Below are 15,473 nucleotides of genomic sequence, written 5' to 3'. Positions count from 1 at the left end.
GCCTAATACATTATTTAAAGTTCACAGCGTAGCCTATCGAGATCAACTGCGACCCAATTCGCAAATCCCCCCGTCGTTCTGGCGTTAAAACACATTCATAGACACGCGCTGATGATTATGATCGGAAGACATTTTCAGAGTCCGAGTCAGAAATATACTATAGATCAGATTTTTCCGCATTATCTGGTGTTCAAATGATTCAGCATCATAATAAGCTCATTTATAGAATTATTAAATGAATCATGGAAACATTAGTTTGAAAGCTATTACTTTGCTTGGCATAAATATGAAATCACTGCTGAATTCTTGAATCATTCATCAGTTTTGCACTGGTACTGGTGCGTTATCTTGTTCACTGGAGCTTGTATGGTGGAAAAACCACAGAATTCAGGCCTAATTAATAATAATAATAACAAACATGCAGATTGGACTTATTAAGTGCAGAAACAAGTAAAAACCAAAGCCAAGAAACATTCAGCATTAATTTACAGAACAATAGCAAAGGATTAGACTTAAAGCAAAGCATGGCAAGACTTTGCAATAATTCATAGATGCAGCAGGGTATAAAGGGGCAAACTAATCAAGAAGTAACACAAAACAGGTGCACACTATAGGATAACATGCCAATAGAAAGACAGGGGGTTAGAGACCGGATCTCAATAGTAGTACATGGGTCTTGAGTTGCATTGGGATCCTCAACACAAGGACAAAATCAGTAATAAGAAGCTTTAGGGTGGATGAAAATCTGCATTTGTTCAGTCTTATACATTTTTGAAGAAAGAATGAAGAGTGGCTGTTGAGGAAATAGATGTTTATAGCTGTTGTAACGTAAGTGAAAAATGGAAACATTCCACAAAATAAATTGTAATTATAACCCAGATATTTAACAAAAAAACCCAAAAAACTGGCATATCATAAATGTATAAAAGGATTAAACACTGTGTATCGGTCTACATGACATCACCCAGTCATGGATCATTTTCCCATAACAGCACAACCTGCTGTGGGTTTTTTTACATATACGTTATAAATATTGAAATGTTTCAAGGTTTAAATAGCCTCATGCATGGTGCACTAGTGCCACTTCATTTCATTAACACCCCACGTTTACAAAATGCCTACACGAGAATACTTTTTCAACTTCACACTCCAAGAGACAGCCTTGTTTCCTTGGCAACCATGATTTTTTTTTTTTTTCTTCTTCTTCTCATCTCTCTTTTCTTCTTTATCATAAGCTATACACTTAGACCTGAGTGCAGGCTACTTTTATGAAAGGACTCTTTGTTTTACCTTTGAATATAGCCTTTGATATTAGCTCGCAGACGAAATCTAATACAGTCGAAGGTCTGCTAAAGCATAATGATCAAAAATGAGCTGTGTTTAATGTTCTTCCTTTTTTCTTCCTGAACAAAAAACGATGCTTCAGAGAATTTTTGTTTTTTTTCCAGATTTTCTTTTTGGAGTGGAATAGATGCAGAAGGTGGCTAGATGGCTTTTGGCTGGGTTTTTACGTGATTGAAAAATGTGGAAATATGGATGACCAGGTTACATAATTGAGCATCTGTGCTTACAGGAATGATCCTGGAATCTCATGTCTGGCAATTAGATTCATGCAAATTGCATGTAAATCCATTACACACTCAATACACCTTAAATGACATGAATTGGGTTGACAAATACCAGTAATTTCCTAAAATACCAGTAATGACTAAAAAAGTAACTGAGTGGTCTGAGATTTAAGATAATAGAGATTATCAGGATAGCAAATTGTGATCATTTTGCCCTGTAAGTTTCTCCTATGCAATTAGATGTTCATGGACTTGACTTGTCAGAGTTACTTCAAAACTCTTGAAGCAAAACCTCAAGTATAAATCTATTCAAAGGTGTTATAGACTAACTAGTCTCACTCTTTCTCATACACATTTAAGATGAAAACAATAGATTTGACATGAACTTACAACAGGACTCAAGGCATCCTTTCCATTTTTTACCTTCTCAGGTGAAGGGTCCAACACCATACAGAATACAAAAACATTTGTCTTGGGTCACACGAAATCTATTTTGTCAAGGATATCGGTCAGTAATATTTTCTAGAAATGTAGCTCCACTATATGGACAGAAGCTTGTAGACACCTGACTATAAGATTCATATTTGCTTCCTTTTCAACATCCTATTCCACATTTAGTCCTCATTTGCTGTTATAATATCCTCCACTCTCATGGGAAGATGTTCCACTAGATGTTGGAGTGTACTTGTGGAGATTTGTTAGATTTCTTACAACCAAATTCTAACTTAGTAAAGTCAGGTACTGATGAAGGGTTAGGTGAGGAGGCATGGGGTGTAGTCAGCGTTCACATTCATCATGTCCAATAAGTTTGCATTTCTTGCAAGTGCATCCAAAGACATCCTATACAATTGTGTGCCTCTGACTATGTGCTTACAGTTTAGGGGAATAAACACATACAGAGTATGTCCATTTGTTCTTTAAATAAATGCTAGTTTTGACTACGCATTTCTCATCAAATGTATAAAACCCTCACATTTACATTTACATTTAAATTAACTTCCATAAATTCAATATTTATTCCAAACCTAGTTTAGATCATCTCCTGTTTTTATGCCAAAGATTTTTTTAAAGAAAGGAAAGGAATTTTGCTCATTCATAGTTCATTGGAAAGAATCACTTTATAATAAGATCTCATAACATATAGATTCGATCAAGTCAGATTTAATCAGATTGAATTCCCTGTAGTTTATTTCATTCCTCTTACGCCTTATGGCTGTTTTTCTCCAATCTTGGTTTATCCTCAGAAATAAAAAAAATTAAAGCCTATATAACCCGAGCTACGCCTCAGTGAAGTGTGATCATTCACATCGCCAACGCAGAAAGTAGAGGAGCCCTGGGGCGCGCATAGCAGCACGTGCACGAGCATTAGGCTGCTGCGACGAGAGGTTCAAAATTTGTCTCACGCGTCTCCATCCTGAAGGATTTTCAAACATTGGTCAGTGTGAACAATGACGACATTTCGCTAGTCATAATAAGAATAAGAATAAAATGACATTTAACTTTATATACATATATAATAATAATTATTATTATAATAAAAATACCATTGAGAGAGATTTCAAATCTCTCCATGGGCAATAAAACCAGCTTAGACAAGTTATAAAGGCTAATTTGAGATCTTGAGTGGTGAAATAAATTGTACTAAGGATTTCGTTGATTGCTTATGAACATCCTTATAGCACAAGCAGGTTATAAGATATTGAACAACATTTTTGCACACTATGACACTATAAGAGTGTTTATAAAAGGTGTAGATGCCCCCCCCCCCCCTTTAAAAAAAAAAACACAATTATGACCATCTAATCCAGCATACAAGGCCAGCTGTCAGCAGCACCACGGACAGCAGCTCGGGTCTCTGGCACCGCATCATCTCTCAGAGCGGACTCGCATCCTCCACACTGCGCATCGGACATCTACTTTTCTTGCAGGGAAAAAAAGGCGTGCTTCATACACACGCTTTTTAGGCAAGAGGTGAAGAAAAACCTGCATAATCAAGGTAGCTTCAATGAAGCAAAGCAGCTCGAACCGTGCATTTGATAACGCGCAGCCGCAAACGGAACGTACGGCGGACCAGTGACCGTGCGCATTCCGCCGCAGTGAGCATGAACCTCGCACCCCGGTCCTTCCACCTCTAAACACACACACACACACACACACACACACACACACACACACACATAGTGCTTTCCAGGATTCATACAGCTAAAGAAGGACATCAGGTTCTTGTGACCATGCGCTTCATCTTTGTGCTCTTCGTTCTGCTGTCCTGCTCCTGCGCTCTCGGAGGTTCCGAGACGAAGGTCGTGAACATCGGTGCGGTGCTGAGCCAGAAGCGATACGAGCAGGTGTTTAAGGATGCGGTGAACCAGGCCAGCGTGGTGTACGGCAGAGACAGGTTCAAACTCAACGCCATCTCCGTCACGCACAAAGCCAACGCTATTCAGATGGCGCTGTCCGTGTGTGAGGACCTCATCTCCAGCCAGGTAAGTGCTGCCAGGATCTCTTTCTCCTCCTACAACTGTTTCTCCCCCACACCATTTATCTTCCTTGACTCCAAGGTATTGGGAATAAACGCACAGCATTGTGGGATAAAAGCGCAAGGACAAGTGGTGATCATAACTTGAAACTTTATGCAGAAGAAGTGATTTTGAGGCACTGATGAAGCTAATGAACTTTAAAGGATTCTGATGGATCCTAGTAGGGGGTGGATGAATACTTTCATGAATGAAAAGTTACACAAAAAAATGGACACAACTCTCATATGATGCCCTTAATGGAAGCTACAATATTCCCCCCCTAAGAATGGTTTATAATAGAAAAAATAAATAAATAACGTGCAACAAATAAAAATAAATAAATAAATAACAAAAATATACATAGAAAGCGCACACCACATGCATATTTGCACACCCCATTTAATTGCATGTTATAAATGTATAAAAGTAAATCAACTGTTCATGTGAAAGAATCCTTTTTTTTTTAAATTAAAGACATCATATTTTTTATAATTAGACACAATAAAAGGGTTTGAAAATTTTTTCAAATATCTAAATCTATCTGTCTGTCTGTCTGTCTGTCTGTCTGTCTGTCTGTCTGTCTGTCTGTCTCTTTAGTTACTTACAACATCTATCTATCTATCTATCTATCTATCTATCTATCTATCTATCTATCTATCTGTCTGTCTGTCTGTCTGTCTGTCTGTCTGTCTGTCTGTCTGTCTCTTTAGTTACCTACAACATCTATCTATCTATCTATCTATCTATCTATCTATCTATCTATCTATCTATCTATCTATCTATCTGTCTGTCTGTCTGTCTGTCTGTCTGTCTGTCTGTCTGTCTGTCTGTCTGTCTGTCTCTTTAGTTACCTACAACATCTATCTATCTATCTATCTATCTATCTATCTATCTATCTATCTATCTATCTATCTATCTATCTATCTATCTATCTATCTATAATAATTAAACCTAAATGTAATTATTGTTTCATTTATTTCTAATGCTCACATAAGTGCTCTCTATAATAACATCATTATTTTACTACCAGGTTCATTTACATAGAGCGGTTCATATGCAGTGAGTCAGATAGTGATTCATAAAGAACAATAGTGAGGAAATTTGGGCTGAATGAAGCAAAAGGTCAGGATGTGATGTTTTTTTTCTGCTTGTGCGTGCTGAAGTCAAAGCATTTTGTTAGGATGGTGAAAGAGTAGTGAGTGGTTATATTGATCAGCGCACCAGTCGAACCGATCAACACATGATCGACCACTCAGGTCAAGTGACACAGTGCTTTGTAGTTATGTTTTCGAAGCTCACATAGACCATGACTGTGTGTGATATATATATATATATATATATATATATATATATATATATATATATATATATATATATATATATTGACTTATATATCTTTTACTTAGAATCTTGAACATTGTTTTTTCTATCTTTAAAGATAATTACAGTAAAATACTGTAAATCTTTTTTTAAAGATTTCACAATGTCCAAGTATATCAATCCCAGAGACAAAAAAAACAAACATTCAATACATCTATTACCTATATTCTTTACCACACTAACCAAACCATTCATTCTACTAATTAAATAACATTTCTCAAGATGAAAAACTGTATATTAAGTAAATAAGGGATAAAAGCAAGTTGAAAGATTGCATTCATTCATTAAAACACCAGGCAAATAGATTAGGAGGAACATTGGGTTAGTCTTCACCCAAGATTAGTGCTTTGTAAGCTATTTCTAGAAAGGGACATTACAGAACATACTAGGTATGAACAATTTTTGGTGCTTGGACCCCTAAATAGCTTTGAATACGTAGGTTGTGATTTCCAGACCTGAAACATTTCTCCGACCATCTGGTTGTGCTTCACGGACCTCTGAGCCCCCTTTGGACCCCACTTTTAGAACCACTGACCTAGTTGGTGTCAGGATTTTGGCCCTGATCTACAGTTCTTATGAACCAGGGTGCCCTTATATGTCATGGGACACGATCTGCTTGGTACCTGGAATATTAAGAACTAGCGATTGGGTTGAAATGAACCAAAAAGTAGGAGAGAAAACAACAAGAAAAGATTCACAAAGCAGCACACTTCATCTCTCACTGCATGAAGGACACCAGATCTGTTTACTAAGGCTTTTTTTTTAAACCCAGAGGCGGTGTTTTAATTACGGTCAATGTTTGTTAGTGACTGGGTGCAGTCCAGAGTCAGCACTAACTATGATCACTCTGAAAAGACAAATGTGTGCTTCTGTAGCATGCTGTCAGCCTGTAGGGGATTCAGAGCGTCCTGTGGTAAGAACACAGCTGTTTCGAAACCAACTAGGTGTAAAATTAATGGAGCGCATGTGTTACAAAGTGTTATATAAGAATGATTGTCACAGCTAGTTAAACTCGAGTTGAACTCCAGAGATGAGTAAAAGAGGACGGTCTCAACATCGCACAGCTCTAGAACTGATGAAGCTGTGAAGATGAACACGGATGAATGTGATATTAAAGATTTAATTGAATGGTTGTTAGAATGAATGAAAGCTGAATGAGTCAAGGATACAGCACTTGGGCGTTTGCTGTTATAAGAAAATGATCAATGCTGAGATCAAGGGATGCGGCCTGATGTGAACTTCTGTCACTTTTACTATCCTGTGGTTGATCATTTTTCAGTATCTGTGATTGGGATGAATTTTATTCCTATTATACTTTAGGCATATGTTAACAAAATGCAATTTTTGATTTCGTCAAGACTTTTTAACCATTTGTAGTTACATTAAGTTTGTTCCATAAAACAAAGATTAGTATGACTATAAAAGCAACGTCATGGTCTTGAGAAATTACAGACAATGCGATTCTTTTTCCGTAAGTCTTAACGATACAACACGCTGACACATTTCTCTTGAAAAATTTAAAGAAAAATGTAGCCAAAAATGGCGGTAAACGTTTCGAAACGGAAATTCGACAACGATGCGTTTTCTTTCGAGAAATCACAACATGAAATCTGTTTATTATTAGCTGTAAATTGAATGCGCTTGTAAGAGTTGATATACAAACAGAAAAGTTTAAAAAAAACAACCAATCGGAATCGAGAATTTAACTGGGTGGTGTTTTAAAGGCTTGTAAATACCGGACTGATATTTTTGCTATTTTGACTCATCTTATGAGTCATTCCAAAAAAAAAAACGATATAACTGGACACACACACACAAACACAAACACACACAGACACAGACACACAAACACAAACACATAGCGGATTGCAGTGAATTGACAATCTCTCGGGAGCGATATAGTCAGGAGTAGCATTGCATCATTAAATGCCTGCTTGTGCCAAATTAAATTAGAGGCACTTATAGCACTCATACGATATGGTTGATGCCTTTTAGAAAAGTGCTGAAGTTGTGCTTCCTGAGTTGGCAGGCCATATATACAATGCACAATAATTCCTTAGTGTTGAAACCCACATTCAAAATGCTAAATATATGATTTTTTAAAAATGCTAACTTCACCATAATGTATATCTCCATATATTTCCAAATCCTTCTCCATCTAAGAGTTAAGGATGGTTTCGTAGCAGATGGTACAAAAGAGAAGCCCGAGAGCATGTTGGATGAAAAAACCTTATTTGAAGCCCAACTGTACAGCCTGTCAAGATACAGAGGCATTATGGTTACTCATAGAATCCAAAAAAACAACATTTTTTGTGTCTTCCTGTTGTTTATGTACCATATTTTCACTAAATATAGCCGTATACCGAGCAGCTGGGACCTATTTCGGAAGAATCGCTGCCAAAGCAATGTGCTTGTCATGCAAAAATGATTAGAAGGAACAAAGCATTGCTGAACCTTTGAGGGATTTTTATGTCGTTTCGCACAATTTGTCAAGACGGTTGTTTACGATAAAGCAGGACAGAGCCGGCTGGTATAAAATGCCTGTCTTTCAATAAAAAAAAAAAAAAATTGCAAATGGTGTCTTTCTTTTAATAAACTGTTCATCTTTTAACCAGCTTTTACTGGAGAGACAACATGAACATTTTAAACCACTTCAAAATCTCAGGTGCTCCTTAAACAGACAAATCGAGGTTGATGTATTTTTGTTTCCTCTCGTACTTTCTAGATTTCTGGGGGGGGAAACTCTGGTGTTCAAAGTTTTGTTCACATTCTGTCTACAGGTCTATGCAATTTTGGTAAGCCATCCTCCACAGTCCAGTGACCACCTCACACCTACGCCAGTCTCCTACACTGCAGGCTTCTACCGTATTCCTGTGGTCGGCCTCACAACCAGGATGTCCATCTACTCCGATAAGGTTGGTGTTGGTCCATTTGGTTTAAAATGCATAGCTTGTTTAACATAAACCTATTTAGTTTTAAAGCATTTTTAAAAGCTGACCTTGTGGACACCTATCCATAAGATTGGTATGTGCTGTAACATCCCAGTCCACCCTATTTGCTGTTATAATAACCTCCACTCTTCTGAGAAGATGTTCCACTAGATTTTGTGTAGATTTGTGCTCATTCAGACACAAAGGTGTTAGTACTGATGCCAGGTACTGATGTAGGTGATGTGAGGAGGCCTGGGATGCAATCATCGTTCACTTTTTGCCCTGCGCTTCCTTTTAATTTTCTCCTACTCAGAGTATCCATCTTTCGTTCCTGCGCACTGTGCCGCCGTACTCCCACCAGGCGCACGTGTGGTTTGACATGATGCGCGAGTTCCGCTGGAACCACATCATCCTCATCGTCAGCGATGACCACGAAGGTCGAGCCGCACAGAAGAGACTCGAGACGCTTCTGGAGGAAAGAGAGACCAAGGTGAGCTGTCCTTGTGTGGTGTCTGTTGATAGAATGTATGGGCCGTGTGTGTGTGTGTGTGTGTGTGTGTGTGTGTGTGTGTGTGTGTGTGTGTGTGTTGGACATGTACATTTAATCTCAGAGGTCTTCTATGTATGTAACTGTTTTCTTTTCTGTTGCATGAAATACATCTCATGCCATTTTGTAAATGTTGGCTAAAGCCAGAGGCATCAACAGCGTCTAATGTGGTCTAATCTAGTTGAAGTTTTTGTGCATTTCTTACTCATCTCACGTTGCTTTTTGCCATAGTCTAAAACCTCCTGAGTCGCTCCACGGCAGGAGCAAAACATAAAGCTTAACCTGGGGCTTTACAAAGCATCACTGGCTCACAACCCGGTGCTTTTATTCAATAGGATGTGTCAGTATGTGTTTGGTTGATTGCAGTTTGATTTATCAAAGTAATGACGTCTGGGTTTATAACGGTGATGAACTTTTTAAGGGCTCTCGAGCTAATTCACGATCCCCAATCGACATCTGCACTATAGTAATTACCGCTGCCCTCTTTGTAGAGAAATGTATTAATACAGAGACTATTTCAGCGTAGTCGCAATTAAGCTTTTGAACTGCTGGGAATTGAGGGTTTTTGTGTGTTACTGGTTTCACACTAATGCTCCCTTGTGTACAGTCGATCGGGCTGAAATTGTTCTCAGACTGCTGGTATAACCACGCTCATAAAATATGCATCAAACTCTGTAGCGGGTTATTAATGAAAAAAAAAAAGATTCATTTTTCCATGCCATGTGATTCAATTAATTACGTTTCCTGCTGCCTCCATGCAAAACGAATATGAGGTACTTTATAACATCTGGCATAATTGTGGGCATGTTGAAGAGAGATCGATCTGGAATATTTTTGAATTTAATCTTGCATAAACCCTGGGTATGACCAGATTGTTAGCAAATATCTCTGGTGATTGACTCTTGATTGACTTTGAATGCTCAACATGGGGCCGCATTTTAGAACAAACGCCATTATTCGGAGCGACTTACGCTTAAGTCATAAGTCTTGCTCAAGAGCCCAGGAGTGGGAGCTTGGTGGTGTTCGGATTGGACCGTCCAATCCAGAATCCGACATCTTAACCACTGAGCTACTTTTCCCACATAGTTGCTTTCTGAGCATCCAATATCAGATAAAGTAGTCAAAACAAAGTGCCATATATGTTAAAAGACAACACAAATAAACAAAGGCTTTGCATTATGTTTAATAATTTCTATCTATGGTGTTTAATTCTTCTTGCATGCAGGGCTGAGCTAATTAATCAACGTAAAAGCTAATTCATATTCTTAGCAATCTATTTGCATTTTTAAAAATTTCTTTAACCCATATCATGTACATTTTCCAGACTGATATGAAAAATGTGAACTAGTTTTTAGATGATATGTACCAAAGTGTTTGGTGCTAAAAATAATATATATTTCTGTTAACACTGAGTGGGAAGACCATTACAGGAGACCCGGGCAGATCGATACTACAGTGATTTCGAGCATCCTCATGAAAAATGTAAAAAATGTACTAAAGACCTAAATTTCGAACCAGAAGCGAAATCAGACCACAGCGAAATGTGGAATTAGGCTCATAATCAGGCTGAGCTCAGATATATATATAGTGCAGGACTGTATGTTCCTGTGCTAAAGGAGTTTATTTATACCGCCGCAGAATAGCCCAGTACCGTCCGAGCATGGTGAAGGCTCCCCTGAGGCTGTTGCCCTCAAAAAAGATGAGAAGAATGCAACGTGCTGCAGTGGAAAAAGCAACTCTTCCTCCAGCACTATCTCCTTCTCTTTCCTTAAAGCTTAACGATTTTCGGTTAGCAGAACGGTTCTGAGGTTCCTTTTGGTTCTCAGAACATTCGAATGGTTTGAAGTAACACTCCTATAAAGCTGCTTTGACGTTTTCACCATGAGAATGTTTTTTCTTATATAATTTTTATTGTGAACAGAAAGCAAACAATAAAAAACCCATGCTAGCTTGAGGCTAATGATTCAGCTAGCTGCATAGCCAATACATCTTTCATATGGACAATGAACCGAAGTAAAAACATACAGAATATTTTCCACCCAATATTTTTGATTATTACTAAGAAAAGAATCTTTTGTCTACATTCTCAGTTAAATTCACATTAATCAGACTTAGCAGCAACTGGATATCTGTGTTTTTCTCCTTTTTTCAGTTACAAGACAGAAGACATAGCGCTATCAAAAAAATCCCAAAGCCGTGAACACCACACAACAGAGCCCTATAAAACCTCATATAAATAACACCTCATGTCAATGTTGAATGTAGTGCATTCCTCCAACTTTCTGGTTCTTGTGCTACTTTTATCTTGGATCCGTAGTCAACCTATTTAATAGATAGATCTTAGCTTTTTTTTTTTTCTTTTTTTTTTACACATTTTAGCTAAGGGATTATCACAAAACTGACTAAATAAAAATTTTATTCTCAAATTGTCTCTCATAATTGTGTTTCCCCAAAACATAATCTGATACCTTAATTAAAAGAACCCATAAATACAGTATATTTTACAAATATTTACTGCATATTAGCATGTATGACATAAATCTAAGCATGTACACTATATTCCCAAAAGTATTGGGTCACCTACTCATAAGTACGGTATGTGATTTTTGGGCATCACATTTAGTCACAATTTGCTCTTAATTGCCTCCACTTATCTGGGAAGATGTTCCACCAGATTTTGGATTGTGCTTATGGATATTTGTGTTCATCAGCCACAAGGGTGTTACGAAAGGCAGGTACTGATGTAGGTGAAGGGATTTGGGTTGCAGTCAGCACTCCAATTCATTCCAAAGGTGTTCAGTAGAATTGAGATCAGAGCCCTATAGCAGCTCCTCTCCAAAGCATGTAAACCAGATCTTTAAGGATCTCACTTTGTGCACAGGTGCATCGCCCTGCTGGAACAAGTTTGGGTTTTCAAGTTCAAGTGAATGCAAAATTGTTTTATAGCGCATCTAAAGACGTTCTGTACAATTAAACGCCTCCAGATTTGTGATAACAGTTTGGAAAAGGACCACATACAGCAGGAAAGGTCAGGTGACCTAATACTTTTGGCAATATAGTGTAAAAGGCATACATGGCATATACACATATTTTGGGCCACTCCGGTTTATCAAATGCAGTTCAAACACTGAAGGTGTGTTAAAACTTGCTAGGTATAAATGTAATACAGATATGGATGGATAACTTCAGGTAAAACAGAACTCGAAGTCAAGAGGCAAAGCAGGGTCAGGCAAAACAAACAATTCAAGGCTATAATTAAGAACAAGAAACATATCATAAGCAATACAGCAATCAGAATGAAACAGCTTGGTAATGTCTGGAGAACAAAGACGCCTTTATGTGTTTTTGAATCCATATATATGACGTTTATAATGTTTTATGATGTGTATAATGTGTATGAGTCCTGATATAGTGTTGTTTGAGTAAGGATGTAATGGAACAAAAGTTATTTCAGTCAGCAAGTTGGTGACTAAGTGTGTGTAGGAATCGTAGTCCGTGGCAGCCATATATGAAGGCTGCTGGATTTGCTGGGAACCTGCTATGATCTGACACTCGCTCGGTGAGATTTCCTCACACAGTGAATGGTGAAAGTCATGTTTTGTTCAATTCCGGTCGTGATCAGATTCTGGTAATCGGTTTTTCCACAATGCTTCAGTTTAAATTCTTTACATTTTGTTTCCCTTTTCAGATTTAAGGGAAAAAGCGTTCTCTTGTGACGGCACGGAGTTGATATTTCATCCTTAGCTTTCCTGATTTACAAGGAATACTGGCTTTTTTCCCAAAAGGCAAATATGTATGTTCGCTTTTTACAGGTCAGGGAGGAATTAGAGCGGTCTCTGATGCTTTTGAAAGCCCTGGTGTTAGGACTTCCAATTTGGAGCAGGAAAATTTATTGGATGCTTGATTGCCCATCATTTTCAACTGTTTATAATATTCTTCTGTGTCTGCATATTTTCTCTGTGCACATTACTCATCAGAATAAAAAAAGGAACTATGAAAACCTCGACCAACTGTCCTATGACAACAAGCGAGGACCTAAGGTATACTTGCATGGTCAATGCACGCCGCCCACCAACTTTAAACGTTGCAACTAGAATCTGGCCAATCAGCCATCGGCCGAACCCAGAAATGCCCTTATCTTGGTAGCACGTGTTTCTTTCTTACATCGAAACTTTTTTTTTGGTACCCTTATGATTTAAATGACGAATGGACTTGTTTTGATCGATTATGATTTTCGGTTTTCAAGAAAGAAAAAAAAAAAGAGAGAGAAAATTAAACACGCTCCGCTTCTGTCATTATCATTTTTTTTCCTTTCAAATAAAGGAATGCATGATTCAGACCAAATAGAAAAAAAGCTCCTTTGTTCCTTTGTTTAGATGCGCTAGTGTGGGACACGTCACATTCCCAGATACTACTTCCTCCCTTTTGCGCAGCACCTCCTAGTTTTTTTTTTTTCTTTGGGCAGAACAAGCCTCTCACACCCCTTTTTTCCCGGTTTCAGTTTCCGGTTGCATCGGCCTCTCCCCCCAAACCTCTAACATGCACGCCGTTCTCTGGAGCCTTGATAACCCTCAGCATTGCATGCAACAACACAGACGTTTATCCCCCTCTAGCTTTTTTTTTTTTTAATAGTTGATCCAATTTTTCTTGGAGCGCTGTCATTTTTCCTCCTTTTTAAATAACACAAAAGCAAAGACAATTCAGCAAAAGCAATGAAAGAGAGGTAAAAGAGGCAGCATGGTCCTGGGGTGGGGAAGTGTCTCTTGCTTTTACTGACTGTTTGCCCCGATCCCAGGCAGAGAAAATCCTCCAGTTCAACCAAGAGACTAACTTAACTGCCCTGCTGCTGGAGGCCAAGGAGCTGGAGGCTCGCGTGATCATTCTGTCTGCCAGGTAAGATATAATGATGGACACTCTGTTATATTAGACTTATGGGGCTCTAATAGGTTACAGTGGGTTCCTCATATTAGAAGCTGGCATCATTTATAATAAATGGTACACATTTTATCATCCTGCTAAGCATTTAAAAAAAAAACAGCAATGTGAATAAAAGAGAAACATGGTGGTGGTAGTTCAATACAACACAATAATATTTGCTAAATAAAACTTAGCATAGCTGCTAGGTATTTTCCGGAAAGGCTTTCAGAATAGAATGTAAGGACTAATATACATTTGTCTGCAGTGAAGACGATGCTGCAGCCGTGTACAAGACTGCTCGGTTTCTCAACATGACTGGCTCTGGCTACGTGTGGCTAGTCGGAGAGCGAGAGATGTCTGGTAAAGCTCTGAGTGAAGCTCCTGATGGTACGTATGGGACGACGGAGATGAAGTAGAGACCCTGGAAAAGCACTCGTTCTCCCTTCTGTCTCATTGTCCTCAGTTTTTATTAAAGAAAAAGTCATAAATGAGTCTTCGATATAAGACTTTATATCTGTGTAATTGTCTTTAAATTGAAAATATAATATTCCCATGTTCGCTAGTTGCTTAATATTCCAGGGATGTTAAGTTTTTTGATATTAGTCAGGTTATTAATGACAGGAAACAGACAGCTTATTTGATTATTTTAATGCCAACACACACACGCACACACACACGCAGGACTAATCGGCCTTCAGCTCATTAATGGCAAGAACGAGTCTGCACACATCAGCGACGCGGTGGCCGTCGTGGCTCAGTCCATTCAGGAGCTGTTCGAGAAGGAGAACATCACTGAACCTCCTCGGGGTTGTGTAGGCAACACCAACATCTGGAAAACCGGGCCACTCTTTAAAAGGTCAGGATAATGTGCAAATTCAAACAATATCTGTGTCCGATTGTGTCTGATCTGGAATATCTGCGTCTGATTGTGTCTGATCTGGAATGTCTGCGTCTGATTGTGTCTGATCTGGGAATTCTTTTTTACCTACTCTGCATAAGTTTTGCAGAAATGTAATCACTTGGATGTGTAAGTGGGCAAGATTGATCGCTTTTTCTCCCTGATTTCTCCCTGGTGTCAGGGTTCTGATGTCATCCAAATACCCAGAAGGTCTGACAGGACGAGTGGAGTTTAATGATGATGGAGACAGGAAGTATGCTCATTACAGCATCCTCAACTATCAGAAGAGCAGGCTGATTCAAGTCGGCATTTATAACGGAACTCAGGTGTGTGGCTTTTTTTAAAGACAAGATTTTGCAAACGGGGTGCCATTTAGACTAAATGTTTTATAATCATTATTTAACATAGAATTTTGGAAACCATTTTTATATAATGTGTGAACCATTAAGATGTTTGCTGTGTGGCTGAAATTTAGCAAAATGTGCACAGAAATTGGGGGCACAAATTGGGGTAAAAACATGCTAATGACATGATGTTATGCTAGCAATTTTTTATATATATATATATATATATATATATATATATATATATATATATATATATATATATATATATATATATATATTTTTTACTTCCTTACTATAATTTGTGCCAAGAGTCTCATACATTACTAAATTTGACTAAATATTACATAAAAAGAAAATGTTGTTCTTTCCC

The 15,473-nt window shown here is 38.1% G+C and overlaps 1 protein-coding gene across 6 annotated transcripts in view; it reads left to right on the top strand.

Moving 5' to 3' along the window:
* The window catches only part of grin1a (glutamate receptor, ionotropic, N-methyl D-aspartate 1a), a 40,758-nt gene that overhangs the window by 8,818 nt on the left and 16,467 nt on the right, over nucleotides 1–15,473 (top strand). The window contains exons 2-9 of one of the 6 annotated variants that reach the window (XM_046867093.1): nucleotides 3,706–4,051; nucleotides 8,245–8,379; nucleotides 8,708–8,884; nucleotides 12,919–12,981; nucleotides 13,737–13,834; nucleotides 14,124–14,245; nucleotides 14,540–14,714; nucleotides 14,938–15,082. In XM_046867093.1, coding sequence (XP_046723049.1) covers nucleotides 3,800–4,051; nucleotides 8,245–8,379; nucleotides 8,708–8,884; nucleotides 12,919–12,981; nucleotides 13,737–13,834; nucleotides 14,124–14,245; nucleotides 14,540–14,714; nucleotides 14,938–15,082 — 1,167 coding nt within the window. In that variant the 5' untranslated portion in view covers nucleotides 3,706–3,799. Of the gene's footprint in view, nucleotides 1–3,383; nucleotides 4,052–8,244; nucleotides 8,380–8,707; nucleotides 8,885–12,918; nucleotides 12,982–13,736; nucleotides 13,835–14,123; nucleotides 14,246–14,539; nucleotides 14,715–14,937; nucleotides 15,083–15,473 lie in introns of those variants that run through there. The other 5 variants (XM_046867092.1, XM_046867094.1, XM_046867096.1 and 2 more) reach the window with 5 other exon arrangements.

The sequence above is a fragment of the Silurus meridionalis genome, chromosome 15 (assembly GCF_014805685.1).
Source record: "Silurus meridionalis isolate SWU-2019-XX chromosome 15, ASM1480568v1, whole genome shotgun sequence".
NCBI lineage: Eukaryota > Metazoa > Chordata > Actinopteri > Siluriformes > Siluridae > Silurus > Silurus meridionalis.
Note: the sequence above shows the minus strand (reverse complement) of the source record. Positions and strands in the feature narration are given on the sequence as shown.